Here is a 12,755-nt window from a genome sequence, read left to right as displayed (position 1 = left end):
AATCCAGACGCGTCTGCCTCCTTCGTTGCTAGCCGGAGACGAGACTACCCCGGGATGACCGATTCACCTCTGCCTCCTCTCCTCTATTGAGAATTGCCCCGACCACACTACCACCGTGACCCAGTGGCCCTCAGAGCTGGCCGTTGCGGAGCCTATCCGGCATATGTGTGACGCAGGCTGCCATCGAATAACTGTTAGCCCTTGTGTGACGGGTAGGTTCGGTGCCCGGCGTGCCCAGAGGGTTGAACACGCCGATGGGGAGGAGGGGGGGAAGGAGGGGTGGGTTGGGTTATTTTGCGTCTCGAAGCTTTTAGGCCCCAGCGACGATTCCTACCGGCTGGCAGTACACCGGCCTTAGTGTTGGCCTCCAGAGTGCCGCTCAGTCAATCCGACTAGTGGACCGCGATAAGTCCAAGTTACCTTGCATAGCCAGCCCATGGCAACAGAGAGCGAGTCATGAGGCGCGACAGTCTCTGCGTCGGATACCATCATACCAGTTTTCCCACGCCACGCACGTATGGGGAATATGTAGAATACGCTGGGTTGAGTGTAGCACACGCACACCTGCCCGTCCTAAAGCGGTATTGATTTGGTTGGGCCAGAGGGTCGTTGCAGCATCGAGATTAGGTTCATCAGGAAGGGGGATCAAGTGTTGAGATAGAATGAAACCCCCCGTTGCCCAACCCCTTTCCCCCATCCGGTCCCTACCTCCGGGGACGCAGCCCACCATTGATACCTCCAAGACAAGAATTACGGGGACGGGCAGAACAGGGCCTCTGGCTTCCCCAGCCTTTCTGTGGCTTCGGGGCTGTCCACAGGACAGGCATACATACATTGGATGGAGTGTAGAGGCCAACGCCGGCACATTGACAGGCGCAGCAGCGAGATTGGATGGTCTCTCGAGGCCCGCAGACGGACCTTTATCGGAGGCATCGTAGTGACAAACCGCGCCTGTTGTGGGACGCGAACGGCTGTTGCTGTGTAACAATGACGGCCTGCAACTTCAATTAGCAGTAACGGTCGGGGTAGCTTGCGTGCGGACCATGCCTGAAGAGCCCACTTACAGCGGCCTCCCGCTCATGACATTCCACGAGTTATCCGTGCTCCGTGGGCTGTTGTCATGGATCAGACGAGGTGTAGTTCTGGGTCCTTCAACCTTGGATCGAGCCTGATAACATACATCACTCGTGATTAAGCGCTGGGGAAAGGAAGCAACATTTGCCTGTGGGCGTGAAGAAGAAAAAAACAAATGTTGATGGTAACAGGGGCTATTTTATGATTTTTGACGAGCCGTCGCCTGGAGTTGTAATTCGACCGGCATGTTATATACTTCTCTTTAAACCCCTCTCTTCTTGGCAGACTCAGCTCAGAGCTTCTTACTTGCAGTCCATGCCCAACCAAAGCCGCTTCAACCGAAATCGCCAGCGCCTGAGGACAAGGCGGCAATTCCAGGCAAGCTCGACGCCATAAGTTCTCTGGATGACAGTGAGAAGCCATAACAATCGCTTTGTTCTCCCCGGCTGTTGTCGGCGCAAGTCTCTCGTAGCGACGTGATAGAGGTTCTTGATGACAGCTAAGGGAACGCGGCCCTCAACCGCCTCGATGTAGCGGAAGGCCTGGTAAACATGGCGGAAAGCCACTCGGTCCGGTAGATCCGTTGCATTGGCAAACGCCGTCGACACCTCTTCCACAATCCGTACTCTACGCTCCCCGTATGTGCCACGATGCCGTCGAGTCTTTTCCCAAGAGCTCTTCTTGGGATTCTCGAACGAGTTGATGTCTAAGACGCGCCAGATCTCCTTAGTCGGCAGAGATGGGTCGAGAACAATGCTCTTGGCATACTTTTCAAAAACACACGGATTCCATTCCGGTCCGTGTGGTCGCCGGAGCTGGCCCGTATACCAGTCGCGGAGGCGGATTGCAACGCGGTGATTGTCGGACGTCCATGCAAGGTTTTGTAACATGGGCAGTGGCAGCTCGAAGTTGGCAGCATCGAACTCTAGGGAGCTAAACGCATCATCCGTTTGGCCCAGCTTGGCCAACAGCTTCCAGGAGCTTCGATAGAGACCTGTGTGAGTCTCGCTTCGTTCGTGGCGGAAGATCGTCATGAAGAGTGACGCGATGGCCGCTTCATCATGTTCTGCGCGATATCGCTTGTAGGTCCGGTAAAACCTATTTGGAGACTTGACGTATCCTCGACTTTTCCATTGTGTCAATAGCAGCGAACACAATTCGACGCCCGTCATGGGTACCTTTTCCAGCGAAGAACCGGAGAGGGCAGCAGCCAAGTCAAACCAAACGTCCTGATTAACGCGAGGCATCGAGGCCAGCACGCAAAGCCAATTATACCGCAAAGCACGCAGACCCGTTGCCGAGACAGCTGCTTGGTTGAGCACGAGCCGATTCGCAGCGTTGAGCAAGCCGTCCGGCTCCTCAGGTGCGATAGTTTGCAGCGCCTGGGAGATTGCTCTGGCGTGGCGCAGATTTCCGGGCAATGGCTGTGCCCGACTGCCTAACAAGTTTACATCCAATAATCGCGTGATATCGGTGGCGTTGGGTGCGTGCTCAGAGCAGCTCCACGCGGAGAAGAAGACGTCGAGTACGGAGAGGATGCCCCCGGAAACCTGACCTCGGTGGACTGCGGGCATGGCGGTCATGATCTCGACAAAAAGATCGCAGAGTTCGTCGCCGGCGGGAAGTTTGGCTAACTGAGCGAAAGCAGCACTCCAAAATTGGATATCGAGAAAGGAGAGCTCAAACACCCTGGAAGTTGCCGCGCCGGTCAATATAGCCCTAGAGAGCGACAGGCAGAGCTGATGGCCTAGCGGCGACCCTTGGAACCTTGACTCCAGAGCCGCCCATATCTCCGATGAAAACGGCACGATATCCTCGGGCGCCATCTCCCCGAGGAAGATCAGCCGCTCGAGTTCACGACAAATGTCCTTAGTGCAGGACGCGAAAGTCCCGTCAGTGGCATGCGCAGCCGCCCACCGGAAGTCGTCCATGGAGGCCGCAAAGGATGGACGGTCGCGCGTGGCGGCGGCAGCCGATGAGCCGACATCGGATAGCAGTGCAGCTAACGCCGCAGGCCGCTCCTCAGTGTCTAGCGGTAGTAATTCTTGCAGCCACCCGGGCGGCCCGGGCATGAGCTTGCCAGCACTGGGTTTGTCTGGCCGTAATCGGCCCTGTTCCACCGCGCAGGCTAATGACGGCGGCTCCCAGGTCCATTGCGATAAATTTAGAGGTACGGCGAATCCCCAGGGAGGCGGCGTTGGGGGACAGTACCACGCGTTGAAGTCTCCCATGCGTCGCCGTCCCAGCCGGCGTTGACTCTCGAGCGGCCCCGGGACATTGCTGGCCTTCCTGTTCCACGCCCTGGAGACAAGACAGTATCGTTCAAATGCGCTGGCGAGCAAGCTGTCGGTAATCCACACAGCATCCCTGGACGGTATGATTTGACGTTGGAGAGCACGGCAGCAGTGCGAGGCAGGGGCAGTCATCGCCGGCAAGCGCATCGAGAAAACGGGTTGCGGTCGGGGATTGCTGCCAGCTCCATCCGGAATAGATTCGGAAAATCATTGATGGAGCGGCATTCGGCCGAGTCGCAGGATTTCGAGACCAATTGGTCTCTTCTGTCGTCGTTGGCGAGTCCGTGGAGTTGCGGGTACGTAACGAAAGGGAAAACCTAATCGCGGCTTTTCGCGCAGCTGCCCTGCGGTTGCAGCTGTCCCAGCTCCGGCAGCTCGCAAAGGCGGTGTGGCTGATAATTATCCATCAACCCGACCGGTGCCACATTGCTAGGGTCCCCAACCCCCCTGCAGCTGTGGCGTGGGAGCCGCGGTTCGGTTGCGGTTCGGCTGCCCCGCGCTGAACGTCAATTGGCATCTCCAAGGATTTCACCGTTTTTGGCGGGGAAGTCTGGGGACACAGGTACAGTACACCGGGACCTAAACTAGAGAGTCAGACACTACTAACCATGGAGCAACACACGTTTTCGCCGCTACAAAACGACCTTCTTTTGAGGGCAGCATGGGGTTAGTCGTATTTCTTTTCCTTTTTTTTTTTTTTTTTTCTTCTCCTAGTTCTCTCCTTTTCCCTCCAAGAATTCCCGACCAACTGACACCAAGAATACAGGCCAGACTGTAGAACGGCCGCCCATCTGGGTGATGCGGCAGGGTGAGGAGCCCAGCCCGTCGTCTTTATACGCGCGCTGACTGTCAGCGCAGCTGGTCGCTACCTCCCTGAATACCACGAGGCAAAGGGAGGCCGCGATTTCTTCGAGTGTTGTAGGGACCCGGAGGTAGCCTCCACCTTGACCCTGCAGCCCATTGAGCGTTATGCCGGTCTCGTCGATGCCGCCATCATCTTCTCTGACATCCTGGTGATTCCTCAAGCCATGGGCATGACCGTTGAGATGGTTGACAAGAAGGGTCCGCACTTCCCCAATCCTTTACGGAGCCCAGACGACGGTCAGTACGGCGAGCTGATGCAGCGCAACATCGACGTCGCAAAGGAGCTCGACTACGTCTACAAGGCCATCACCCTGACGAGAAAGAAGCTGCAGGGCCGCGTCCCGCTATTCGGCTTCTGCGGGGCGCCCTGGACGCTGTTCTGCTACATGGTTGAGGGCGGCGGGACCAAGATATTTAAGGAGAGCAAGACATGGATTTACAAGTATCCCGAGGAGACAAAGGCCCTCCTTCAGAAGATCTCGGAGCTCTGTGTCGAGTATCTGGCACTCCAAGTCAAGGCGGGAGCTCAGGTATTGATACTGACCCCCGCCACCAGAGCTTCGGTTGACTCTATCCTCTAGATCATCCAAGTATTCGATTCTTGGGCCGGTGAGCTGTCGCCCGCGTCGTTCAAGAAATTCTCTCAGCCCTACTTGGCTTATATTGCCAAGCATCTCCCCCTGAGGCTCAAGGAGCTGGGATTGGAGCAGATCCCAATGGTTGTCTTCCCCAAAGGCGCCTGGTACGCCCTTGATGCTGCCTGCGATATGGGCTACAACGTCGTCGGTCTTGACTGGCTTCACGACCCGGCCGAGGCTGTGAAGACGGTCGGCGACAGGCCGATGGTCATCCAGGGCAATGCGGATCCGGGCGTTCTATACGGGTCGCACGCTGCTATCACGGAAACCGTTACGGAGATGGTGAACGGTTTTGGTTGGGCAAGCCGGAAGAAGGGCTGGATTGTAAATCTCGGGCACGGTATGTCGACATATTTCATCCATGGCGGCCGACTTGGGCTAACAGCCTATTTTAGGAATCACTCCCTTTGTCAACCCAGACAACTTGAAGTTCTTCTTCCAGGAGATTCATCGTCTGACCAAGGAGGGGGCTCAAGAATAGGGGTAAAACGGTTTTGTATGTAACTGCTGTGCCAAAGTATTTAGCTGTGCCGTAGACACGTGAGGTGGGTAAAAGCAATCAACGTTATCTCCGCTTCTCACATGGGACCCCCAACGCTGTAAAGATCAAGCATGGCCCTGAAGCAAGTCAGTTCGAGTGCCAGATGCGTCTCATCTCTTCTTACCAAGATATCGTCCAGCCGAGCTTTCCACCAATGCTCTTGCACAGCGCCTGACTTTTGTGGTTCAAGACGAACACATCGGCGGCACCCCAGCCATCGTCGCCATAATCCTCGAGATTCTCACGCATTAACTTGCAAGCCACCGCTTTGGCCAGGCCAAGTTGGCGGTATGGTTCCTATCAGAGAAGCACATCGGTCAGGGGCAGTTCTCATCAGCATCTAATTCCATCACTGACTTCAACGTGGAGCGTCACTAATGACCCGTCGAGACCTAGCGTGCAAAGGATATGCTTGTCAATCTTAGGAGTAACAATTGACACGGAGGGCGAACTCACCCATGAAACCCCATGCAACGGGCGTCCCATCGGCAAGCCTGACGGAAATACTCGGGAGCATAAGCAGCGTCGCCCTACCAAACAAGTAAATATCTCATGGACACTTATACCAATTTCCTTCTTCTCCGAGTCCCTAGTACTCTCATTCACAAGAAGGGGAAACTACTCACTCCTGCCTCGCAATACTCGTCCGACTCAATACCAATCCCACATCCTCCTTCCGCACCTGATCCCACCGCATACCCGGCAACGGCAGCTCACCGTGGGCGAGAAGCGGCAACTCCTCCGCCCGAAACAGCCACTTGTCGCAAAACTCCCAGTCGCACTCGACCGGCACATTCGGCGTCTTGTGCATCACCACCCCCCTCGCCAGCAGTCCCTGCCGGACCCCTTCGTGCAGCGAGCCGACCAGCACAATCTTGCTGTCGGCGCCCGCGATGGCGATGGCCCTCACGCGCCGTAGCACCACCAGCACTAGGTCGATCGCCGCCGCCTCCGCCTCCTCTTCCCGGCAGCGCTCCTTCTCCCCCTCCAGACAGTTCGAACAATCACCACCCCCGCCGCCGCCGTGCCCTACGTGACTACCATCCTCTAACATTGAGTACACCCAGCACTGCGTCTCAGGCGCGCGCGAGAGGTCGACATAGGCAGCGGCGAATGCTTGCTCGTCCTGGTCTTGTGCAATTTGGGATTCGGACTGGGGTTGGGAATTCCGGGCTGACGGGGAGGAGGAAGGGGAGGAAGCGATGGAATAGCGGGCATGCAGGACATGGGTATGGGGCGTAGCGCCCCCGGGGAAGTTGCGCGCAAACTGGAGGCGGCGGAGGACGGGGAGGGAGTAGGGGAGGTGAGAATGCAGGAGGGAGAGGAGGGGGTCTGGTGGGTTAGGGGTGTCCGTTAGCAGGATTTTGGGAGGTTGGGTTGCGGGCGTCATTGGTTGTGCTAGAGCAATTCCGCAGCGCGGATGGGCTTCAGCTGCTACTGGGTTTGAGATTTGGGTTTTTGTTTGTTTTGGGGGAAAAAGGAGCGAGGGCGGTTGGTGATTGGTTTAAGGGGCAGGCAAAAAAAAAAAAAAACCCGAGTCGGTGTTTGCTCGGACACGGGTTTGCGACAATATTCGGGGGGGGAGTGAGGCTGCCTGGAAAGGTCTCCCAGCCATGGTGGACAAACACGTGTGGTGGGTTGGTGCAATGTGCATTCGATTGGATTGTGGCGGTAATAAAGGGGCTAAAGTTGATGGAAAGATAACTGCAACTCGAATTCCAAAGTCAGTGAGCCAGTAGGCACCTTGCGTTGTTGTATATCTTCTTATACCTCCGTTCGTGAAGAACCTCCAACCGCTACTGCCAACGCCAGATTCCGGGTATGCGAAGAACGAAGCAGGAGATTAAAACCAAACTGAAAAAAGAAAAAAACCCCTCCAACCCAAGGAACAGATATCAAAACCCCCAAGAAAGAGAGCAAGACCTCGCTTCCTTCTAGTAGAACTTGGGCGTCCGCGCTACTTCTTCCCAAAAAGCAGATTTTTGCTCTTCTCCACCAAGCCAGGCTCTTCATTCTTGTCCGCGCTCGCGGGTGAGCCGTCTTTCTCATGCTGTCCTTTTTCCGCAGGGCCGGGCTCCCTTGCCGGGGCCGAGTCATCATCGGCGCCGCCGGGCTTGATCACGTTCCCGGTACCTCCACGGCCAAAATGAGTTGCTCCATGGCTGTCGCGGCGAACCACGCTGTATGGGAACGGTCATCTTAGCTTGACGGCGCTCCTTTCTCCGGAAGTGGTGCGCAGGAACTTCGTCACTTACGGCTCGACATCCTGGAGCCTGCGCTTCTCCTCGGCATCGAGGTTCGCGGCCATGTTGCCCGTCCCGCCGCGGCCTGTCGGTACCATGGCTGTCGTCTTGAGTGTCGGCGTCTTTAGGTCCTCGGGGTGAAGCTGCGGTGCCTTGGAGCTGTCGACGATGTTGCCAGCGCCGCCGCGTCCGGATGACTGCAAGTTTGAGGACATACTGACGACTTTGGTCGTTAGGGAGCCGGAGGTAAGTGGGCGGTGTCTACGGTCGCGCTGCTGAGAGAATCACGGTACGCTCGTATCTAATGTTGACGCGGTGAAAGCGGAAAACCGGGGGCGCGAGTCGGGCTTTATACTCCAAGAACGGTTCGCGAAGGGGGAGGAATTGGGTTTCAGGTTATTTGTCTCGAGAACTGGGCAAACGGGAAGTAGTTCTCCCGCCTCGAGTTTCCCCAATTTACCTAGCTACGCGTAACCTAATCCAGAAGCATAACAGGAAGCGAGGGAGAACCTGTCCCAAGAAAGCCGATTGTTTTTCTCCCTAACCTCTTTCTTCCTAAGCAGCTGTAACGAGGATACCGGGCACACAATCGCTAGTTTCTCGTGCGCCCGCCTCGGCCTGGCCACTGACATCACCCGGGCACCCTGGATTTCTGGTTCACTACTACCCCTCATTTCCCCCCACATCGCTGAGAGGGGCCGGGCGTAGCCTCGCAACATATGCCCAACTATTGGGCACTGGCTGGCCGTCAACCAAGACTTCCTGGTGCATCCCAACGCAAAAGAAAAGGAGATATCATAATATAGCCTCCTTGGCCGCGATGGCCCTGAACATCAGTTTTCGAACACTGTTATCCAGCTCTGGCGTTTATTGTGTTGTTTGACCACTCCGCCGGCTTCATATCTGCAGCCCCGAGTTGCCTTAGGTAGGGGAGCGGGGTCGCACCTCATCGATGAAGCTCGATCCGTTCAACCTGCGCCGAGAACTGTAGAAGCTGTGCGGTGAAATGTGCAACGCAGCCTTGACCGAACTGGTTACTTTCACAGGAAGTTGGTTGGAGTTACTCTCCGTTTTGATTTCGCAGACATGCCGCTTCGCAGATGTCACCAGTTATTACACCGAGTTTACTGTATATCTTTGCATCTATGATTTAATGCAAGTCTGTGTTTTACCACCCGTTAGACTCTTTGTGGCCGTCGTCATATGCACAACACCGCTGGCTGCGCATTCTCGGACTCAATGTTCTTGCCCTAGGGATGTAGCTCGGCGAGAAGCGACACCGAGATGGCGGGGCTACATGGAGCCTGGAAACGGGCTGTAAAAGCCCCGTGCCGCTCTCCCACCTACCTGAGATGATAGGATCAACACCGTACACAGTATCGGTTCCCCGTTGAGAAACGGATCGTCGATACGGTCTACCTCATGCAGTCTACTTGCCGACCCACAGCCGTCTGTGACCACGTGGATAGATACACCTCGATTGGAATTGCAGATGCAAGCTAGTCTTCCTCCGTCACAACGTCTAGTCTCCTTCCAGAAACATGGGGTAGGTAAAAAAAAAATCTCCGGGCCTTCGTTGGGGTTTGTCCGTGCTTGGTAAAGAACCGAATACCCCAACGTCGCGTCCTAAGGTACCTCCCGGATGTATCCATGCTGCAAGACGACGCACCAGGCAGGTTTTAGCTGCGGCAGGCAACACCACTTAGACGGGTTACACCGCGTCAACGATTGGATTTGAGGACCCAAACCCTTCATCATTGGCAGGCTAGGCATGCACCGCACACTTGACCTTGCAAACATCTGCTCCCATATGGCACCAGCAACATCAGTCCCGGCTTCCGGGTCCCGAAGCCGATACACAACGTTCGAGGTGCTGTGATACCTTACGTCGGCCTATGTAGGAGGGTACGGTGATGGCGTGAGGCATACCCATCTCCGCGCATGGCCCGTGCCTCACACCACGTTGTCATGTATGCATACTCATCATTAGCTTGATCGAATCGAACCGTGCTGATCAAGAATATGATATGTGACAGGATTCCGTGCCGCACGGCTGGCACTGCTATCGTTGGCCAGTGAAAGAGTGTTATGCACGAACGAGAGGGGTGAAGGCTGGAGAGCGCAGGCTAACTCCGTCCATTAGTGCCGACATTATTCCTGCACGTCATCAGCCACAGAGGCGAAACCAAGACTGTGATAACGCTTTTGTATGTGGCTTGTGGAACGACACATATGGACTGCAAAGAGACTAGTGTATGCCTGCTGTACTGTATAGTACAGTCCTGACATGACCACTCCGGGCTGTGTCGTCCTGCTCCGTGCCCGAAACCTGCGGGCAAGGTACCTTAGATAAAGCTGTTAAGAGGCTGCGGGCTCGATTCAAATCTAAAAGACAGATTAACCAGGTACCCAATCTACCAATCCAACCCGTCTACTCTGGCGACCGGGGAAATCTTCTCAAGTGACGTGCATACACCGGGAAGCTGCCCAACAAATCCACACACTTGGCCCAACCCCTCCTCCAGCCCGGCCAATGGTATCTCCGCAAGCCCAAATCATGGTCATTTTCAGCAAGCACACATTTCTGGAAAACATGGGGAAACGCAAAACTTTCGACAACGGACGACCGCAAGCCACCCATCCTTTCAGATGCTCCGTGATTCGCTTTGCTTCCAGTCTATACGACTCCATCCAGGGGAAAACGGGGTGAGGCAAAGGAACGAAGGCGCATATGAACCCAAGCCGTATAGGATGTCGCCCGTCTAGCAAAACCAAGCGTACGTAATGAAACACTCCGTTTCTTCCTTCTTCTTTTTCAGCTGCCCTGGCCGGAACCGCAAGGGAGAACTTAAAAGAAATCTGAAGCCGACGATCTCTAGTCGTAGTCATCGTCGTCTTGGTTGGAGTTCTTGTTTTGACCCTCCTTGCGGATGGGTATCTTGATTCCTTGGCTGGCGAAGCATTTGCTGAGCGCGGTGCTCTCGCAAACACCGGGGAACTTCTTTGCTGAGTAGACCTGGAAGACCTCGCTGAAAACTGAAGCCAAGACAGGAGCCTTGCCCATGTTAACAGGGCTGTTTGGCTGGCTGGGAGCAACATTTACAAAAGAAAACCGCAGCCTATCCGGAGTGAGATGGTTAGCCTGCCTCGGGTCGCCAGGGGAGAACCGACGGTGGCTTACCGGAAGCAGCCCTCAGTGCGGACACTGAGATCCTGAAGAATGAACCAAATGCCAATCTTATCCTGCGTGTCGGTAAGGCGGAAAGCGCTGGCAGCCAGGCTCCCAATAAGATTTCGTGTAAACATGCCCTGTGGCTGAGTGCCGCTGATGGACATGCGCTGAGCCACGTTGCTAAACTGGTGGTCATAAATACGCGGATGGCCGTAGGGCTGAGGAACAAGCTGGGTGAGGCCTTGCAGTTCCGGCCGCAGATCCTGGGGGTAATACTGGTTAGGTGGCTGATAGCCCGTTCCATTGGGCGATACAAATCCGGCTTGTGGTTCTTTGGTCAGCCAGGGAGTCCAGCATCGCTTGGGAGTGCGGAGAGAAGGGAGCAGGTGAGGGGGAGGGGGGGCAGGAGAGACTTACCTGGACTATACGGTTGCTGCACACCATAAGGGCCGACTGCTTGTCCTGGGGGAGGGTAGCCCATCTGCTGAGATGCATAGCCGATATCGCGGTTTGAAGGTAGAATATGAGAATATGCCGGGGTAGTCTGTTCAATCTGGGCGTAGGATGCAGGCGACGTGGAGGATATGGAAGGCGTCGCCGTAGTATGCCGGACAAGGTTGACCTCCTTTAAAGCATCCTCAGACCATAAGTCGACATTAAGCACATACATAGTATGCTCGATCTCACTTTTTAATTGTGGTAGGAGGCAGCCAGTCAGTCAGGGCGACCCTAGGCAGTGTAATGGGCAACTGGGAACAGCGACGTACTTGCAGTCAATCTCTTTTCCGGTCTTTGCATCTTTGACTATCAGTCTCACACAGGGCGGAGGCGTGATGGGTCGACGGTCCTGTCCGAACGTCAGCAGTCGTGAGATATTTGCAAAAACAAAATCAGGTATCCATAGCAGGCAAGCGCACCTTGTCGCCAAAACCGCACATGCGTGCACGTTGTGGCTGTTGCACAACGTCGAGTCTGCCGAGATTCGGGTTAGCTTCTACCCCAGGAGAATCGGGAAGCACGCGACTCGGGACAAAGCCTCGGTCGCAGGGGCCGAAGCGAGTGGGCCGCCACCGGCAATGGCAAAGCCTCGCGTGCTGACAAGGTCGGGGAAGCAACTCACGAGTATATGCGACCTTGGCCGTCTTCGGATGAGTAAGGTTTGAGGTTGATCTCCTGTTGGCGTTGCTGTTCGGGGGTGAGCGGGGCGCGCTCTTGGGACTGCGAGGCGGCCGGCTGTGCGGCGTCGCCGGGCTGCCCCTGTTGCAGCGCTCCGGGACCCGCCATCGGAACGCTGTCTTGGTAGGGTGTGCCGGGAGGAGGCATGGAAGGCAGCTGCTGCATCTGGTGCGCGGGATACGCGGGTGCGTGAGGATGCGCGTGCATGTCGGGAGGGAGCGGTTGAGCCTGACTCGGAGGATACGGCGGCTGGTGCATGCTTTAGGTGCCGTCGAGGCCCTCAGGGATCGCGCCCGTTTGCGGATCAAAAAGACAGACCGTCCTCGGTTTCTTCTCTCTTGCAGCCGTCGGCGGCAGACTCCGGCGGCGAATATGGAACCCCTCGGTCAGCGATCACCGGCAGGGCAGAGTGGATGGGCAATGCGAGGTTCTTGGGCGGCGAGAGAGGGCCGACGCGGTCGGTCGCGGTCGATGAGGGGCGCCGGCTGGCGTTGGTGGGAGACGGTGCGAGAGGTGCGAGCTGGGAACTTGAACCTCAAGCTTGGCATTCGAGCGAGGGGCACCGAGGCTCTTTATAAGTGCTCTGTTGCCCAGGGTTTCGCCTTCCAGAGGAGGTGAAACAGTCTCTGCTATTGGTGTTATTTCGCCGTAGGAGACTCGCCAGAGGCATTGGCTTGGAGGTGAGGTCGTGGTGTGGAGAAATGCTGATGATTGATGGTCAGAGAGTCCGGGTGCGTGGACCAGCGAGAGCTT

General features: G+C 56.1%; 5 protein-coding genes across 5 annotated transcripts; 1 reads left to right on the top strand and 4 right to left on the bottom strand.

Annotated features, from left to right (window-relative positions):
* Positions 1-1,376: 1,376 nt before the first annotated feature.
* On the bottom strand, positions 1,377-3,500 carry MFIFM68171_00655 (uncharacterized protein; the record flags this gene model as incomplete). The annotated part of the gene is made up of 1 exon (XM_071056077.1): positions 1,377-3,500. One exon carries the CDS (start codon positions 3,498-3,500, stop codon positions 1,377-1,379), a length of 2,124 nt encoding a protein of 707 aa, XP_070912178.1.
* A 476-nt stretch (positions 3,501-3,976) lies between these two features.
* HEM12 (Uroporphyrinogen decarboxylase in heme biosynthesis) lies at positions 3,977-5,351 on the top strand (the record flags this gene model as incomplete). The annotated part of the gene is made up of 5 exons (XM_071056076.1): positions 3,977-4,034; positions 4,135-4,176; positions 4,227-4,762; positions 4,814-5,210; positions 5,266-5,351. The coding sequence occupies 5 exons, from the start codon at positions 3,977-3,979 to the stop codon at positions 5,349-5,351; spliced, it is 1,119 nt and encodes a 372-aa protein (XP_070912177.1).
* A 97-nt stretch (positions 5,352-5,448) lies between these two features.
* MFIFM68171_00653 (uncharacterized protein) lies at positions 5,449-6,801 on the bottom strand (the record flags this gene model as incomplete). The annotated part of the gene is made up of 5 exons (XM_071056075.1): positions 5,449-5,488; positions 5,536-5,708; positions 5,769-5,803; positions 5,868-5,941; positions 6,038-6,801. 5 exons carry the CDS (start codon positions 6,799-6,801, stop codon positions 5,449-5,451), a joined length of 1,086 nt encoding a protein of 361 aa, XP_070912176.1.
* Positions 6,802-7,368: 567 nt separating this feature from the next.
* Positions 7,369-7,869, bottom strand: MFIFM68171_00652 (uncharacterized protein; the record flags this gene model as incomplete). The annotated part of the gene is made up of 2 exons (XM_071056074.1): positions 7,369-7,591; positions 7,667-7,869. The coding sequence occupies 2 exons, from the start codon at positions 7,867-7,869 to the stop codon at positions 7,369-7,371; spliced, it is 426 nt and encodes a 141-aa protein (XP_070912175.1).
* A 2,660-nt stretch (positions 7,870-10,529) lies between these two features.
* Positions 10,530-12,260, bottom strand: MFIFM68171_00651 (uncharacterized protein; the record flags this gene model as incomplete). Its single annotated transcript, XM_071056073.1, has 6 exons — positions 10,530-10,773; positions 10,836-11,157; positions 11,244-11,512; positions 11,594-11,673; positions 11,744-11,798; positions 11,947-12,260. 6 exons carry the CDS (start codon positions 12,258-12,260, stop codon positions 10,530-10,532), a joined length of 1,284 nt encoding a protein of 427 aa, XP_070912174.1.
* Positions 12,261-12,755: the final 495 nt, after the last annotated feature.

The sequence above is a fragment of the Madurella fahalii genome (assembly GCF_045866475.1).
Source record: "Madurella fahalii IFM 68171 DNA, scaffold_1, whole genome shotgun sequence".
NCBI classification, from domain to species: domain Eukaryota; kingdom Fungi; phylum Ascomycota; class Sordariomycetes; order Sordariales; genus Madurella; species Madurella fahalii.
Note: the sequence above shows the minus strand (reverse complement) of the source record. Positions and strands in the feature narration are given on the sequence as shown.